At 41.6% G+C, this 17180-nt stretch overlaps 1 protein-coding gene across 1 annotated transcript; it reads left to right on the top strand.

Moving 5' to 3' along the window:
- The first annotated feature begins 2091 nt into the window (after nt 1-2091).
- On the top strand, nt 2092-5155 carry KBTBD7 (kelch repeat and BTB domain containing 7). The gene has a single exon (XM_081214670.1). The coding sequence runs from the start codon at nt 2450-2452 to the stop codon at nt 4493-4495; it is 2046 nt and encodes a 681-aa protein (XP_081070796.1). The 5' UTR covers nt 2092-2449; the 3' UTR covers nt 4496-5155.
- The last annotated feature ends 12025 nt before the right edge of the window (nt 5156-17180 follow it).

Below are 17180 nucleotides of genomic sequence, written 5' to 3' on the forward strand. Positions count from 1 at the left end.
TTAGGTTATGGTAACACATGGCAAACTAGCAGCAGGAGCAGTCTGGGGTTTTTTTGGGGTTTTTTTGGCTGCGTTGGGTCTTCGTTGCTGTGCGCAGGCTTTCTCTAGTTGCAGCGAGCGGGGACTACTCTTCACTGTAGTGTGCAGGCTTCTCATTGCGGTGGCTTCTCTTGTTGAGGAGCACAGGCTCTAGGTGCACGGGCTTCAGTAGTTGTGGCTCACGGGCTCTAGAGCACAGGCTCAGTAGTTGTGGCACACAGGCCTAGTTGCTCCGTGGCACTTGCTTTGTCACCAGGGAAGTCCCAGGAGCAGTCTGATTTTTAAATAAAAGATCTCTAACTTTAAAAAATCTCTAAGCCCTTGATTTTGAATATTTAAATGTTGATCAGTACATATATATATATATAAATAACTTTTCTAAAGCATAAACTACTATATTATTTCAAGGAATGTTAGAGCATGTATGAATACCAAGTTTTGAGGATCTTGGGCTTTTGTACCATACAAGGTACATTTGTTTAAATATTTTAATTTTGGGACTTCCCTGGTGGTCCAGTGGTTAAGAATCTGCCTTCCAATGCAGGGGACATGGGTTTGATCCCTGGTTGGGGAACTTAGATCCCACATGCTGCAGGGCAACTAAGCCCGCACACTGCAACTACTGAGCCCATGCACTCTGGAGCCTGAGCGCCACAACTAGAGAGAAAAGCCTGTGTGCTGCAACAAAAGATCCCACATGCCACATCTCAGACCTGATGCAGCCAAAAATAAAAATAAATAAATATTTGAAACAAAAAAACAATAAATATTTTAATTTAAAACTCTCATTAAAACGCCTTAATAAAGACAATTCCAGAATCTTCAACTGATTTGTGGATATAAATGAAAGGAGTAGTGTGAGTAATATTCCTATTAAGAAGTTATGAAAATAAGCTTGCTCCCCAGAAGATGAAGTGTTGATTTGGTGAGATGCCACCCTGTCTATGAATATGCCTGATTTGCATATTTAAGGCCATCTATAAATGCTGTTCTCTAAGACCTCCTCTTTGTCTAAGACATCCTAATGAACCTACATATTGTTTAGTAATGAAAATACTGTAATACACTTCAGGACTTCCCTGGTGGGGCAGTGGTTAAGAATCCTCCTGCGAATGCAGGGGACACGGGTTTGAGCCCTGATCCGGGAAGATTCCACATGCCGTGGAGCAACTAAGCCCGTGTGCCACAACTACTGAAGCCCATGTGCAGCAACAAAGACCCAACACAGCCAATAAATAAATAAATAAATTTATTTTGAAAAAGAATCAGCCTGCCAATTCAGGGGACACTGGTTTGAGCCCTGGTCCAGGAAGATCCTACATGCCACAGGAGCAACTAAGCCTGTGCGCCACAACTACTGAGCCTGCGCTCTACATACAGCCTGTGAGCCACAACTTTTGAGCCCACGTGCCTAGAGCCCGTGCTCTGCAACAGAAGCCACCACAACGAGAAGCCCACGCACTATACCAAAGAGTAGCCCCTGCTCGCGGCAACGAGAGAAAGCCCAGGTGCAGCAATGAAGACCCAATGCAGCCAAAAATAAATAATATTGTAATACACTTCAGAACCTTTGAAAAGAAGCAACATTAAACACTGGAAGTTTTCTTTGCAGAAATTGTTCATGGTTTCAGCTAAGTGCGTGCCTCATTTTTCATAAATTCTAAAAGAAAAGCCAACACCTATTGAATTTTTACATTTTGGGCCCAGTGTAAGCACTTAATTATTCTAATCAACAAATATTTATTGAAGCGTTCTAGGTCCTTTGCAGTTTATCTCATTTCATCCTCACACAATCCTATGAAATACTATTATCCCCATTTTGCAAAGAGGGAAAAGTTCTCAGAGAAAAGTTACACAACTAATGAATACTAAAACGGGGCTTCTACTGTGGAGTTCAAACCCACAGCTCTAAACCGTCAAATCCAGGAGAATAAATGCTTCCTAATTCTGTTAGTCAAAGCAGTCATTCCCCCAGAAGCCTCGCGATATTACTCGAACTACTACTCCCAACATGCAAAGCGGTTTCCGTGAAGCCGCCTAAGCGGCAGAGGCCGGAGGGCCCCGGCGTTCCTCGAGGCGCGGAAGGCAACCTGGGAGCCGTAGTTCTCCTGGACGCCTACCGGTTTTGCCAGCGCGGCGGTGGCAAATCGCTCGGTTCCAGCCAGTAGGTACTGTGAGGGCGAGCTGAGGCGGAGAAAGGGCGCGGAACTGGAAACGGGTGAGTGAGGCACTGTCTACGCGTTAAAGAGAGGCGGCACCGCGGCGTAGGGTTGAGTTAAGTTAGCGCGGCCCCCGCGCAGTCTCTTTAGGGACACCGCGGTCTTAGCGTCAGCGAGCAGAGGGTGAGGAGGCGCCAGAGCCCGGTCCTTGCACCCGTACTCGTCCTCAGCTCCCCGCCAGCATCTCCACCATGCAGTCCCGGGAAGAAGCTCCGCGCTCTCGCCGCCTCGCTAGTCCCCGCGGCGGAAGGCGGCCCAAGAGGCTTTCCAAGCCCTCGGTTTCGGCTTTTTTCACGGGCCCGGAGGAGCTGAAGGACACGGCCCATTCCGCAGCCCTGCTGGCCCAGCTCAAGTCCTTCTATGACGCGCGGCTGCTCTGTGATGTGACTATCGAGGTGGTCACCCCTGGCAGCGGGCCTGGCACGGGCCGCCTTTTTTCCTGCAACCGTAACGTGCTGGCTGCCGCGTGTCCCTACTTCAAGAGCATGTTCACCGGCGGCATGTACGAGAGTCACCAGACGAACGTGACCATGCACGACGTGGATGCCGAGTCCTTCGAGGTGCTGGTCGATTACTGCTACACGGGTCGTGTGTCATTAAGTGAGGCCAACGTGCAGCGCCTGTACGCCGCCTCCGACATGCTGCAGCTGGAGTATGTGCGTGAAGCCTGTGCCTCCTTCCTAGCCCGCCGCCTTGATCTGGCCAACTGCACGGCCATCCTCAAGTTCGCCGACGCCTTCGACCATCACAAGCTGCGATCACAGGCCCAGTCGTTTATAGCCCACAACTTCAAGCAGCTCAGCCGCATGGGTTCGATTCGGGAGGAGTCTCTGGCAGATCTGACCCTGGCCCAGCTGCTGGCCGTTCTGCGCCTGGACAGTCTAGACGTCGAGAGTGAGCGGACAGTGTGCCACGTGGCGGTGCAGTGGTTGGAGGCGGCTCCCAAGGAGCGGGGTCCCAGCGCTGCAGAAGTCTTCAAGTGTGTCCGCTGGACACACTTCACCGAGGAAGATCAGGATTACCTGGAAGGACTGCTGACCAAGCCCATTGTGAGGAAATACTGTCTGGACCTTATCGAAGGAGCCCTGCAGATGCGGTATGGTGACATGTTGTACAAGTCTCTGGTGCCCAAGCCAGAGAGCAGCAGTGGCTGCAGCTCTGTTGTATCCGTGGCAGAAAATCCACCTCAGAGGCTGGGTATGTGTGCCAAGGAGATGGTGATCTTCTTTGGACATCCCAGAGATCCCTTTCTGTGCTATGACCCGTACTCAGGGGACATTTACACAATGCCATCACCTTTGACCAGCTTGGCTCACACTAAGACTGTCACCTCCTCAGCTGTCTGTGTCTCTCCAGACCATGACATCTATCTGGCCGCCCAGCCCAGGAAAGACCTCTGGGTGTATAAACCAGCCCAGAATAGTTGGCAGCAACTTGCTGACCGCCTGCTCTGCCGTGAGGGCATGGATGTGGCATACCTCAATGGCTACATTTACATTTTGGGTGGGCGAGACCCTATTACTGGAGTTAAATTAAAGGAAGTGGAATGCTACAGTGTCCAGAGGAACCAGTGGGCCTTAGTGGCTCCTGTACCGCATTCCTTCTATTCCTTTGAACTAATAGTGGTTCAGAACTATCTTTATGCTGTGAACAGTAAGCGCATGCTCTGCTATGATCCTAGCCATAATATGTGGCTGAACTGTGCTTCTCTTAAACGCAGTGACTTTCAGGAAGCCTGTGTCTTCAATGATGAGATCTATTGTATCTGTGACATCCCAGTCATGAAGGTGTATAACCCAGCCAGGGGAGAATGGAGGCGGATTAGTAATATTCCCCTGGACTCTGAGACCCACAACTATCAGATTGTCAATCATGGCCAAAAGTTGCTCCTCATCACTTCTACAACCCCACAATGGAAAAAAAACCGGGTGACTGTGTATGAATATGATACTAGGGAAGACCAGTGGATTAATATAGGTACCATGCTAGGTCTTTTGCAGTTTGACTCTGGGTTTATTTGCCTCTGTGCCCGTGTTTATCCCTCCTGCCTTGAACCTGGTCAGAGTTTCATCACTGAGGAAGATGATGCACGGAGTGAGTCTAGTACTGAATGGGACTTAGATGGATTCAGTGAACTGGACTCTGAGTCAGGAAGTTCAAGTTCTTTTTCTGATGATGAAGTCTGGGTACAGGTAGCGCCACAACGAAATGCACAGGATCAGCAGGGTTCTTTGTAAATATTTTGAAATACTAAGATGTTTCTACTGCTATGGAATATATCTTAAAAAGATGTCCATTTCTTTTCCTGAAAAAAAATAAAATTGATTAGGCCTGCAGATTTGGTTTAGAAAGGGTAATGTCTGAATTGCTACCGTAATGTTACAAAGTTTAAACAGTCCATGAAATCAACTATATAATAATTTACTGTGCAGAAAGTCGAGATTAAAGTATGCAAAACAATGAACCATATAATTGATTAGAATGCTTGGTGGTTTTCTTTGTTCAAGTATTTGTTGCACCAGTGAATCGTTTTGGTTAGTTACACTGTTTATATTTTCATTATCTAATTTAGTCTAGTTAGTGTTTAAATTCTATTTAGTGTTGTGAGGAAGTTAGCTTTTTAATTTTTATATAGAAAATTGGACTAGAAATTGTTGGTAGTGTTTTGAAGGTTTATATCTTCCTTCAAAATAATGAAAGTAGTAGATTTCCCAAATTTTCAAATAGTCAGTTTTTAGCATTCTAAGTTAATACAGTTTGTTAAAATTTGGTTTGGTGTTCTTCTCTTCTGCAAAGAAAAAAATTGGACATATATATTAAGGTTATTAAAGAGTAATTTCATTTTGATAATGTGCAGAATGGTCTTAAGCACTCACAGAAAGTTAAAAAAAAAAAAAAACCAGGATCTTCCCTGGTGGCGCAGTGGTTGAGAGTCCGCCTGCCGATGCAGGGGACACGGGTTCGTGCCCCGGTGCAGGAGGATCCCACATGCCGCGGAGCGGCTGGACCCATGAGCCATGGCCGCTGAGCCTGCGCGTCCGGCGCAACGGAAGAGGCCACAACAGTGAGAGGCCCGCGTACCGCAGGAAAAAAAAAAAAAAAATCAGGATTCCACTGTTTTAAAAGAAATTTCATTTTTATTTTTGGAATATAAAATGTGTATTTGCTAAATATGACCATTTTTCTGTCTTAAAAAAGATCCATTCTGGTAGTATCACCAACTATTTAGACCCTTCTAAACCAAAAACAATAGGTAAGTTGCCATATTTTTTCATCTATATCTGATACATACTTCGTTGAATCAGAGGAGCAATCGTTTTTTTCACTGGACATGTGATTGGGTAATGTAAATCTTTATCCGTTGGTCATGCCTTGTCTTAAAAAGTTTATATGCTTTCCTACAATATGTTGGCTGTATAGTTTTGCTGTTTGTCTTAGAGGATTCTTTAGCAGGAAGTGACTTTTGTGAGGTGATACTGGTTTTGAAAATATGTATAAGCTAAAAACAGTGTTTTATTGAGATCAGTAGTAGATATTGTGTCTCTCAACTCTAAAATCAAGTGCCAGAAAAGAACTTTAAAACTTTAAGCTGTGTATAGAATTGTTTTATGTAGCGTTGAAATTTTCTGTCAGTTTTGTAAGTCACTGTGATTATCAGCTTGAAGGTAGTATTTTTGTGTTGAAAGTTGACAGTTAAAGAACATTAAGTGGATGATAGCGTTTGGGGCCAACAGTGAAAGTATGTTTCCTCTAAAATACTTCCCTAAGCGGTGGTGTACATGGTTATTTTATTAGGTTATTTGTATCTGTCCTATATTTCTCTGTGAACCATGCTCCAGTCTGTTTTTTGTTTGTTTTGTATCACCGTAATAAGAGAAGGTCTAGAAGTAGAGACTAAATTGCACAAAATTGACATTGTTAAATACGAGAACATATAGGTGCTTACTTTTGAGGGCCTGTTAATACATATGGTTGTCACAATACATATACATGATAAATGGTGTATATATACAGATGCTTATGTTCTATAAATTTTTCTATACCCACTTAGTTTATCTTCTTGAATCTTTGTTCAGTAACATGCTAATTCCTCTTCTTTGTTTATTCTCTAGTGACCAAATGGCTAACATTTTTTTCACACTGGCAGAGTACTGAGGTGTGTGTTCTGGGATGGAGAACAGAATTTTGAATAAGAAAAGGGAGGGAGAGAGAAAAGGGTTTAAAAAAGCCAAACACACAAATAATGTTTTCTTAGCCATTTTGATTGGCCACCTGAAGAGTCCACAGGACATTTCTGTTCAACATTATTTAGTGAAATAAGATTCTTACCCTAGCAGCATGTGTTCCTTCAAAACAGCAAACATGCTTTAGTTTTGTTTGTTCCATATCAGGGGTGTCAACAAGCGCTGCTCTTAACATGGAAAGCTGTATCTTAATAGTATTTTTTGACCAACTTTTCTTCACCAATAACTTCTCGTGGATAGCTTTTTGTTTTGTAAGGTTGAAATAGGACAATGCTGATCCCAACCACATTATCCATCTACAGAATTAGGGTATGCAACTAGTCGATAAGAGACAGATTCTCTGATGTGTCATTCTCAACCTTTGAGTTAGGTATAAGCTAATTAGTAGGAAAATACTGGTTTACAAAGAGCTTTTCTTAGAAAGGATTTTGGTTTCATGATATGTTTGTGAATTAGGGAATAGATGTTAACCTTTATTTTATAGATAAGTGATTTGTACATGGTTAGTTACAAATAAAACTGGCACTAGAACCCCAGGCCTTCTGACCTCTTAATTTAGTTTCTGCTAAATGTACAAAACCCTTGCTTACATAGTGAGTGACACAAGTAGCAGTGTTGAAATCCCTTCATCACAGGAAAGCACCTTTGTCTCAGTTTTACAGTGAATTGACACAAATTTTAGCAAATGCTCAATGTAATGTCATTTGCAGGATTACTATTTGTAAGACTTAGAATGATCTTATTTTTTGTCTCTGTCTGCCTGAAGTCTGAAAAGCTCAGAGAACCCAAATTATTTCAGATAATTTAAATATTCAAACGATTAGCATTGGTATTTTCAAAAGTATAAAATATAAGACTAACTTAGAAAATAACTTAACTTGGGTTTAGGATTAAATTTAATGTCCTTCTATCTCCTCTAGTTGAGCAGTGTTTTTTTTTTTTTTTTCTATTTTGTACCTGGATCTTATTGAGAATCTAATGAAAGCTTTTGACCCATTCCCCAGAAAAATATACATGTTTATGTTTTCATAATTTCAAAGGTATTATGACACTTCTGCAGCTCATCCACACACCCAGGGTAAGAACACTGTGACAGTTCCAAGAACACTTCAACAAAAAGGAATTAGCATTTTGCACAAGATATATTGCTCAAATGTTTGTAAGGGGGGAAGGGCATTATTAAAATAGAGCTAAAGCAATCATATACATTTACCATCTGAAAGGGATGTGAATATTAATGGGTACCTCAGAACAAAGGCAAAGTTCACACTTGTGAATTTCAAATTTCCTCATGATGATTAACATAAGGACAGTTAAGTATATGTAAGCGATTTAAAGTAATGGGTCAGGGCTTCCCTGGTGGCGCAGTGGTTGAGAGTCCGCCTGCCGATGCAGGGGACACGGGTTCGTACCCCAGTCCGGGAGGATCCCACATGCTGCGGAACGGCTGGGCCCGTGAGCCATGGCTGCTGAGCCTGCGCGTCCGGAGCCTGTGCTCCCCAACGGCAGAGGCCACAACAGTGAGAGGCCGGCCTGCGTACCGCAAAAAAAAAAAAAGGAATCCGCCTGCCAGTGAGACATGGATTCGATCCCTGGTCCTGGAAGGTCCCACATGCCGCGGAGCAACTAAGCCCGTGCGCCACAACTACTGAGCCTGCACTCTAGAGCCCGCGAGCCACAACTACCGAAGCCTGCGCGCCTAGAGCCTGTGCTGCGCAACAAGAGAAGCCACTGCAATGAGAAGCTCGCGCACCGCAAGGAAGAGTAGCCCCCGCTCGCCACAACTAGAGAAAGCCTGCGAGCAGCAACAAAGACCCAAAGCAGCCAAACATAAATAAATTTAAGTAAATCAATTTTTTAAGTGTATAAAATATGTTACTTTAAAAAAAAATAAAGTAATGGGTCAGATGAGCTAGTGTATATGGAAGCTTTGAAACTTGAGGTGTTATACATACATGTGATATGAATATTGTCTAGGAAGGCTGTGTATATATTAGGATTTAAAGTAAATTATAGGTTACAGGTGTTTCAAACTGGGGACATCACAGCTGTTCATTAGATATCTAAATTGCAAGATATCTAAACTGCAAGAGTTCTTTATCTCATAATGAGCAGGTGAACAGGTGCTTGGAAAAGGGCATCTACCCATATGGAATCTATTTAAAATATAATTTAAAAATATAAATTTGCTACTCACTGCTCATTAAACTAGAAACCAGTGTTTTGTCTGATGTCATTTTCACCAATTTGTGCTGAAATGAGGAAAAAATATAAAACATAATGAGTTGTAAACTAAAATTATTTAATTGAAATTGTTTTAATATTCATGAATTGGAAATATAAAAAGTTTGCAGTTCTGTGTCAGTCCCCTAAACTTGAAAGTTTACTTGCCTTTTTTTTTTAATTCATTTATTTTTGGCTGCGTTGGGTCTTCGTTGCTGTGAGCAGGGGCTACTCTCCGTTGCGGTGCACGGGCTTCTCACTGCGGTGGCTTCTCTTGTTGTGGAGCACGGGCTCTAGGCACGCGGGCTTCAGTAGTTGTGGCACGAGGGCTCAGTAGTTGTGGCTCACGGGCTCTAGAGCTCAGGCTCAGTAGTTGTGGCTCACGGACTTAGTTGCCCTGCGGCATGTGGGATCTTCCTGGACCAGGGCTCGAACCCGTGTCCCCTGCATTGGCAGGCGGATTCTTAACCACTGCGCCACCAGGGAAGCCCTTGAAAGTTTACTTGTCTTTGAAAACCTAAAATCTGTTGCTTGCTTCTTAGCTGTTTTACTTTTCTCTGTCCTCTCCTCTGATCTCTCCCTTACCTGCTTAAAAATTTCAACATCTTTTCATCATAACTTTAAAAGAATATTTATTATAGCAAATATGATAGAGCAAGAAAGTACAGGAAGCAAAATTGTTTATAGAAAATGTGGCTAACGAGCAATCCTAAGAGAATTAATTGATAGGGTATTTTTATAACCATAGAGATTGTTAAATATATACAAACCAATTTTTTTTTAACAAAACAAAGCAAAACAAGATAGTGCTCATAGAAGCTGCCAAGTCTTCAAGTACGAGATAGGCAATACCTTTTATGCCCTCTTGTTGACTCTGGGCCATTTTGTCACCCAGATCCATTCCATCAGCTGCTGTTCTTCACTTATTTAAGCCTGCGGACTCAACACCATCCAAGACACAGGGTGTAGGGAACAGTATTGTTGCATACCATTCCCCTCCATATCTGAGGCATACTTTCTCAGAAACCATGCTACTCTGTGGGCAGTCACCTCTCTATGACAGAGTCAACCTTTTACATTCTCCTCCAAAGCAATTTTAGCTGCTTGTAACTACCATGTCTTAATCAGGAATATAGCAGGGGCACGGGGGCAAACTATTCCTTAATTCTGGGGAAACTAGCAAATAGCAATGGCTGTCACTTCAAGGCACAGCCTGATCCAGTCTTAATATCCTTATGGCTTTCTTTGTACAGAGAAGATATCACGGGGCAATGTTTTCCTCTCACTTCTTACATTAGTTAGGATCTAGGTGTGGTGCTATGTACAGAGAGACCCTTCAGTTGTCTTAATAAGATAGAAGTTTCTCATATAAATGTCTAATCTGTTATGTAGGCCCTGATCTAGGAAGTCACCTGAGACCCACGCTTTTCTGTTTTCCCGTTCTGCTACCCTTAGGGTATTGTCCTGGTTCACGTGGTCCAAGCTGGTTCACCCTCATGTATATATTCCAGCCATGAGAAAGGGAAAGGGGGCGGGGGCATGACCCCTGTGAGCGAAGTTGTTCACATCACTTCTGGTCACATGACATTGGCCAGAACTTGACCTTATGTCCACACCTATATGTGTGCTTGAGAAAGGTAGCCTTTATTCTGGGCCAACACGTATCTTATTAAAATTCAAGGGTTCCTTCATGTAGAATGCTAAGGAAGGGTATTGTGGTATGAATAGCAATCTCTGCTGTACCATCTGTCAGGCTAGATTTTATCACATGGCAGCCAAAATGATTGCCAGGACTCCCCAGACCCACATCCTACCAGCTTAGAAACCCCAGTGGAAAAAGGCAATATTTTCTAATATCTCTTGTAGGTAATTCCTGGGGTACCTAGGATTCTGAATAACCAATTTGAGTCACTTGTAATAGATGAAGTTGGGAACGTGGAAATGTTGAGGAAGATAGACAAGTAAGGAAATTACCTCAATGAGGATTATAATTCCTACTGTGGCAGACTCTTCAAAGACAGTACAGTTCCAAAGGTGGGAATGTTCAGGTTACAGAGTGTATTTTGTTTTGACCTGATCCTAGGATGTGAGGGGAAACTTGGGATGAGAACAAGCTGGCCAAGCTCTTAAGCATCAGATCTTGAAGTCACTGTATGCCACGCCCAACGAGTTGACTTTTTTTGCATACAGTGTAAATTCGTTGAGAATTTTTAAGTAGGGACTTGACGTGATTGAATGTTTTGTTGAGACTCCTCTCCGTGCAAAATGGAGGGGGCAAGACCAGTTAAAGGAAGGCAGATGTAGTCCAGACGACTGCAGCCCTCAATGGGGGCAGTTGTTGTGGGCTTGATGAAGAAGGGACAAGTATAAGAGGGGTTAAAGAGATTGAGCTGGACCTATTACTGTATGTTTAGAGATGAGGGAGCTGGGAAAGGAAGTATGAAAGGAGTATGAGAAAGGAAAGACGACGGGCTGTTTCCTAAGTTTTCTGCTTCCATATCGTGTGAGAGTACAAGCCGAACTTCTGTACCAAAGAGACCCTAAAATATAAGACAGAAACTGGCTTCTCTCCATTCAGTCCAGAAGTGAGCTGTTAAGTGTTGGCAGGGCGATTCTGGCTCAGTGTGGTTCTCCATGAGCCCAGGTTTCCTCACTGTTTTCCGCCAGCTCCTAATGAGTTGTCTTCATCCTCATGGACGAAGCACACTCACCAGGATTATATCTATGTTGCAGCCTGCAGGGTTGGGAAAAGAGAGGAAATGGAGAGCAAAAAATTCCTTTTTTAAGGACTTTTACACTACTTTTGCCATTTTTCTGCTGGGGAGAAGTTAATCATATCACCTCATCCAGCTGCATGTTTGGGAAATATTGTCATTAGATGGGTAGTATGTGTCCAGCTAAAACTCAGGGTTTCTCTTACTAAACAGATTAATAAATGAATAGATTTTAATAGAGATGTGCCCAGGCTTCCTGTATTCAAATGTAGACAATTCACAACAACATGCGAACTTTATCGCTCTGATGGTCATTTCAGATCTCCCTAACCCTCCTTCTATAATAAATTCACAGCCAAAAGTTAAATTGCATATAATGCTGAATAATGATTTTTCACAAACAAATGCATTCCTGAGTGCCTTTAACACACACACACACACACACACACACAAACACTTGTCATATCCTTGCCATTAAGTTCTGTCTCAGTCCAAGTATTCCTAGAAATGACAGAAATTAAGCCTCCGGAGTCAGGGTCCTCTCCCTAAGTGCCCAAGCTCTTTTCCAATCATCTCTCCTCTGGGAACTCGCCAGTGTAGCCCTCTTACTCATTTCCTACTCCAACGACTCTCCCACTATTATTAAAAAAGAGGAAAAAGAATGAGTTTGAAAATACAGGAGTCAGATCAGATTTGGAGACACCAGTGGATGCATGTGGTATCCCATGGCCAACCCCTGACCCCAGCTGCAACTAGGATGGACACTCTCAGGCCATGGTAATAGGCTACTTTGCTTCGTTTTTCTGCCTCAAGGCTTCCTCTGAAGGATCCTGCAACCACAGGACAGGAGTTTGAGGGGACGTTAATGACCCCAGGGTAGTACTCATGTGTCAGAGGCTGGGAATTGGTAGATACATGCCTCAGAATCCCGACTTTAAGAAAGGGCCAATTTTGAAATGCATTCTGTATAGATCATCAGAAGGTCCCCTGCTGAACTGAACCCCCAGTCTCCCACAGCAGTGATCAACTCAGTAACACGTCTTCCCTGTGTCACTTTCAGGGTATGGTCAACCATGTCACACCACAGAAATTTGATTTGGCAGTTAGAAGGTCATTGGTGGTATTTTGCAAAGAAGTTTCTATCTGAATCTTTGCCATTGGTGGTATTTTGCAAAGAAGTTTCAATCTGAATCTTTGCTTGGAAGCAGAAGCCTGCCAAGAATGGATTAGAATGAGTGAGATGAAATTTAGCCACGTGCCAAATACGGGTTTACCCTGCCTGTAGAGTGCACAGGCAGATTCAAGCCTCACAACCTTTCTTGTAACATAACAACAAAAAAATTCATGTTTTTATAAAAACTATGTTGCCAAAATGTTGCATCTGAATCTAATTAAGCCTTTAGAACAAAATTCCAGTTTACAGGAAAGACAATGGCCAGAAGGATGAGTTAATATCACCATGAAGATGCAATCAGCCAAATCCAGTCTGTGGGACCTCCAACAGGACAGCTGACACAATGGCAACAGCAGTTCATCTTCCCTCACATGGTGAGATGTAAGAAAGTGGAAACAGCAAGCATGGGCTATTCTTTGGAAGGGAATGAGTAGTACCTAGTCAGGAAGAGAATACCTAGGTTGTGTTTTAGTTGCTATAAGTCTTAAACACTTTACTAGGCTCAGGCAAAAAGCCATTATAAAGAATAAGGAAGGGCCTGGGCTTAGAAGCTCAGAGGAAGGGAGGAGTTGGACCAAAGCACAGGTGGCAGGATTATACTGGAACAGGTGCCAGGAACCTTCTTCCAAACTGGAGGAGGAAAGGGAGGCTTGTTATAAATGGAGATGAGTTTCTAAGAATGGCTTTAGACGTCAGGTATCTTATACCTCTAAGCTTAATTCTATCTTTAAATTAGGATGCAAGGTTTTCTGCTGAAAGAAAGGGAGCAGCATGGGAAGAGGCTTGAGGAAAGCGTGAACTAACTGAGTGGTAAGCTTCAAGAGAGCGGGAGGGATGGGGCTTTTTTTTCTCTCATAACACCAATCAAAGTGCCCTGAACAGAGCTGAAAAAAAAATTTATAGTACTCAATATACAGATACATTACTAAAATTTAAAAAATAATCCTTACATGGCTTGAATTTCTGTATATTGTTCTTGATCAGTAGCTGATTCTTGGTCAACTGGAATCATAGAATATGAGCCCATTTTTCTTATTTAAACCCAAAGAACTTTAAACATACCAAGGGTCATACTGCTAGTTGTTAGTAAAGCCAGAGTTAGAACTGGGTTTCCTGTCTCTTAAATCAGGGTACTTTCTAGTACACCCTCTTGCCTCCCAAGTAGCATTAGTGATGAAGTTTATACCATTTTTTCAACGTGTACAACATTCAAACAGAGGACTTTGAAAGTAAAATCACTGTTGTTCTGCTTGAGATTTCTTTGGTCCTTTAGTCTTGTTCTGATGCACCTTAGGGCACTGAGTCTGGAGTTTCTGCACACTTTACCAAGAACTCTGAATAAAGAAAGGCCCAGACCTAAAGCAAAGTCATCTTAGCACAAGTGAGAAAGGAAATGAAAATTGGTTTTAATTCAAAATGAAACCCCAGAAAACCTCCAGTGATCAAATTAAAAGTTTTTAGATATTAAAAATATGGTATTATTTTTAGTATTATGCTTGTATTTTAAATAGTATATTTAGTATTTATACTATTTATATTTTTACTTAGTGTTATATTTTGAACATTTCAGTTCAGATACAGTAATCTCAATCAGAGCATTGAGTTAATTTAATAAATATCAAATTCTTCTTATATTTAAATTCACAGTTATGATATTAAATATATCAAGGTAATAATAAGGTATACTTTCTCAAATACTACCTCTGTTCTGTGTACTCACGGAATACCAGTTGAATGAATGCTTGAGGAACAATAAAATAGTCTCCAAGTTTGAATCATTTTGAATGGTACTGTACTACTAATTTAAAGACAGGCTCTGTCATATTTTACTTCAAAATGCAATCTAAATTTATCAAAGGTACACATTTATTATCGTGAAGTTTTGTATTATAGCTGAAGTCAACCTCAAAGTTATATGCTATAATGATTGAGATCTCTGAAATGTCAAGGATTCTTAATGTGGTCAGTTCCTGACTTACTAGGAACTCAGGTTCTTAATTTTTCCCATGGATATTTTATATATCGTAGTATGTATATGTCGATCCCAATCTCCCATTTATCCCTCCCCCCACTTCCCCCTTGGTAACCATAAGATTGTTCTCTACATCTTTAACTCTACTTCTGTTTTGTAAATAAGTTCATTTGTACCATTTTTTTTAGATTCTACATATAAGTGATATCATGCGATATTTGTCCTTCTCTGCCTGACTTACTTCACTCAGTATGACAATCTCTAGGTACATCCATGTTGCTACAAATGGTATTATTTAGTTCTTTTTTATGGATGAGTAATATTCCATTGTATATATGTACCACATCTTCTTTATCCATTCCTCTGTCGATTGACATTTTTTTTATTAATTACAAACAATTTTTAAAATTTATTTCTGGCTGCATTGGGTCTTTGCTGCTGCGCTTGGGCTTTCTCTAGTTGCGGCGAGTGGGGGCCACTCCTCGTTGCGGTGCGCGGGCTTCTCATTGCAGTAGCTTCTCTTGTTGCGGAGCATGGGCTCTTGGTGCATGGGCTTCAGTAGCTGTAGCACATGAGCTCAGTAGTTGTGGCTCACAGGCTCTAGAGCGCAGGATCAGCAGTTGTGGCACACAGGCTTAGTTGCTCTGCGGCATGTGGGATCTTCCCAGACCAGGGCTCAAACCCGTGTCCCCTGCATTGGCAGGCGGATTCTTAACCACTGCGCCACCAGAGAAGCCTTCGATTGACATTTAGATTGCTTCCATGTCCTAGTTATTGTAAGTAGTGCTGCAGTGAACAATGGGGTGCATGTATCCTTTCAAATTATGTTTTTCTCTTGGTGTATGCCCAGGAGTGGGATCGCTGGATCGTATGGTAGCTGTATTTTTAGTTTTTTAAGGAACCTCCATACTGTTCTCCATAGTGGCTGTACCAATTTACATTCCCACCAACAGTGTAGGAGGGTTGCCTTTCCTCCACACCCTCTCCAGCATTTATAGATTTTTTGATGATGACCATTCTGATTGGTGTGAGGTGATACCTCATTGTAGTTTTGATTTTCATTTCTTGAATAATTAGTGATGTTGAGCATCTTTTCATGTGCTTCTTGGCCATCTGTATGTCTTCTCTGTAGAAATGTTTATTTAGATCTTCCGCCCATTTTTTGAGTGGGTTGTTTGTTTTTTTGATATTGAGCTGCATGAGCTGTTTGTATATTTTGGAGATTAATCCCTTGTCGGTTGCTTCATTTGCAAATATTTTCTCCCATTCTGAGGGTTGTCTTTTCATCTTGTCTGTGGTTCCCTTTGCTGCACCAAAGCTTTTAAGTTTCATTAGGTCCCATTTCTTTATTTTTGTTTTTATTTTCATTACTCTAGAAGGTGGGTCGAAAAAGATCTTGCTATTATTTATGTCAAAGAGTGTTCTGCCTATGTTTTCCTCTAAGAGTTTTATAGTGTCTGTTCTTAAATTTAGGACTTTAATCCATTTTGAGTTTATCTTTGTGTATGGTGTTAGGGAGTGTTCTAATTTCATTCTTTTACATGTAGCTGTCCAGTTTTCCCAGCACCAATTATTGAAGAGACTGTCTTTTCTCCATTGTATATTCTTGCCTCCTTTGTCAAAGATAAAGAGACTGTATGAACGTGGGTTTATCTCTGGGCTTTCTGTGCTGTTCCATTGATGTGTAGTTTTGTTTCTGTGCCAGTACCATACTGTCTTGATTACTGTAACTTTGTAGTGTAGTCTGATGTCAGGGAGCCTTATTCCTCCAGCTCTGTTTTTCTTTCTTAAGATTCCTTTGGCTATTTGGGGTCTTCTGTGTTTCCATACAAACTGTAAAATTTCTTGTTCTAGTTCTATGAAAAATGCCTTTGGTAATTTGATAGGGATTGCATTGAACCTGTAGATTGCTTTGGGTAGTATAGTCATTTTCACAATATTGATTCTTCCAATCCAGCAGCATGGTATATCTCTCCATCTGTTTATGTTATCTTTGATTTATTTTATCAGTGTTTTATAGTTTTCTGAGTACAGGTGTTTGCCTCCTTAGGTAGGTTTATTCCTAGGTATTTTATTCTTTGTTGTGATGGTAAATGGGGGTGTTTCCTTAATTTCTCTTTCTGATCTTTCATTGTTAGTGTATAGGAATACAAGAGATTTCTGTGCATTAATTTTGTATCCTGCAACCTTACCAAATTCATTGATTAGTTCTAGTAGTTTTCTGGTGTCATCTTTAGGATTTTCTACATATAGTATCATGTCATCAGCAAACAGTGACAATTTTACTTCTTTTCCAATTTGGATTCCTTTTATTTCTTTTTCTTCTCTGATTGCTGTGGCTAGGACTTCCAAAACTATGTTGAATAATAGTGGCAAGAGTGGACATCCTTGTCTTGTTCCTGATCTTAGAGGAAATGCTTTCAGTTTTTCACCATTGCGAATGATGTTTGCTGTGGGTTTGTTGTATATGGCTTTTATTATGTTTAGGTAGTTTCCCTCTGTGCCCACTTTCTGGAGAGCTTTTATCATAGATGGGTATTGGATTTTGTCAAAAGTTTTTTCTGCATATATTGAGATGATCATATGGTCTTTATT

Source organism: Mesoplodon bidens (assembly GCF_964165515.1).
Source record: "Mesoplodon bidens genome assembly, chromosome: 17".
Classification (NCBI taxonomy): Eukaryota; Metazoa; Chordata; class Mammalia; order Artiodactyla; family Ziphiidae; genus Mesoplodon; species Mesoplodon bidens.

Bases quoted from the DNA above. Each gene is read 5' to 3' on its own strand.
- KBTBD7 (XM_081214670.1), top strand. From the start codon at position 2,450: ATGCAGTCCCGGGAAGAAGCTCCGCGCTCTCGCCGCCTCGCTAGTCCC.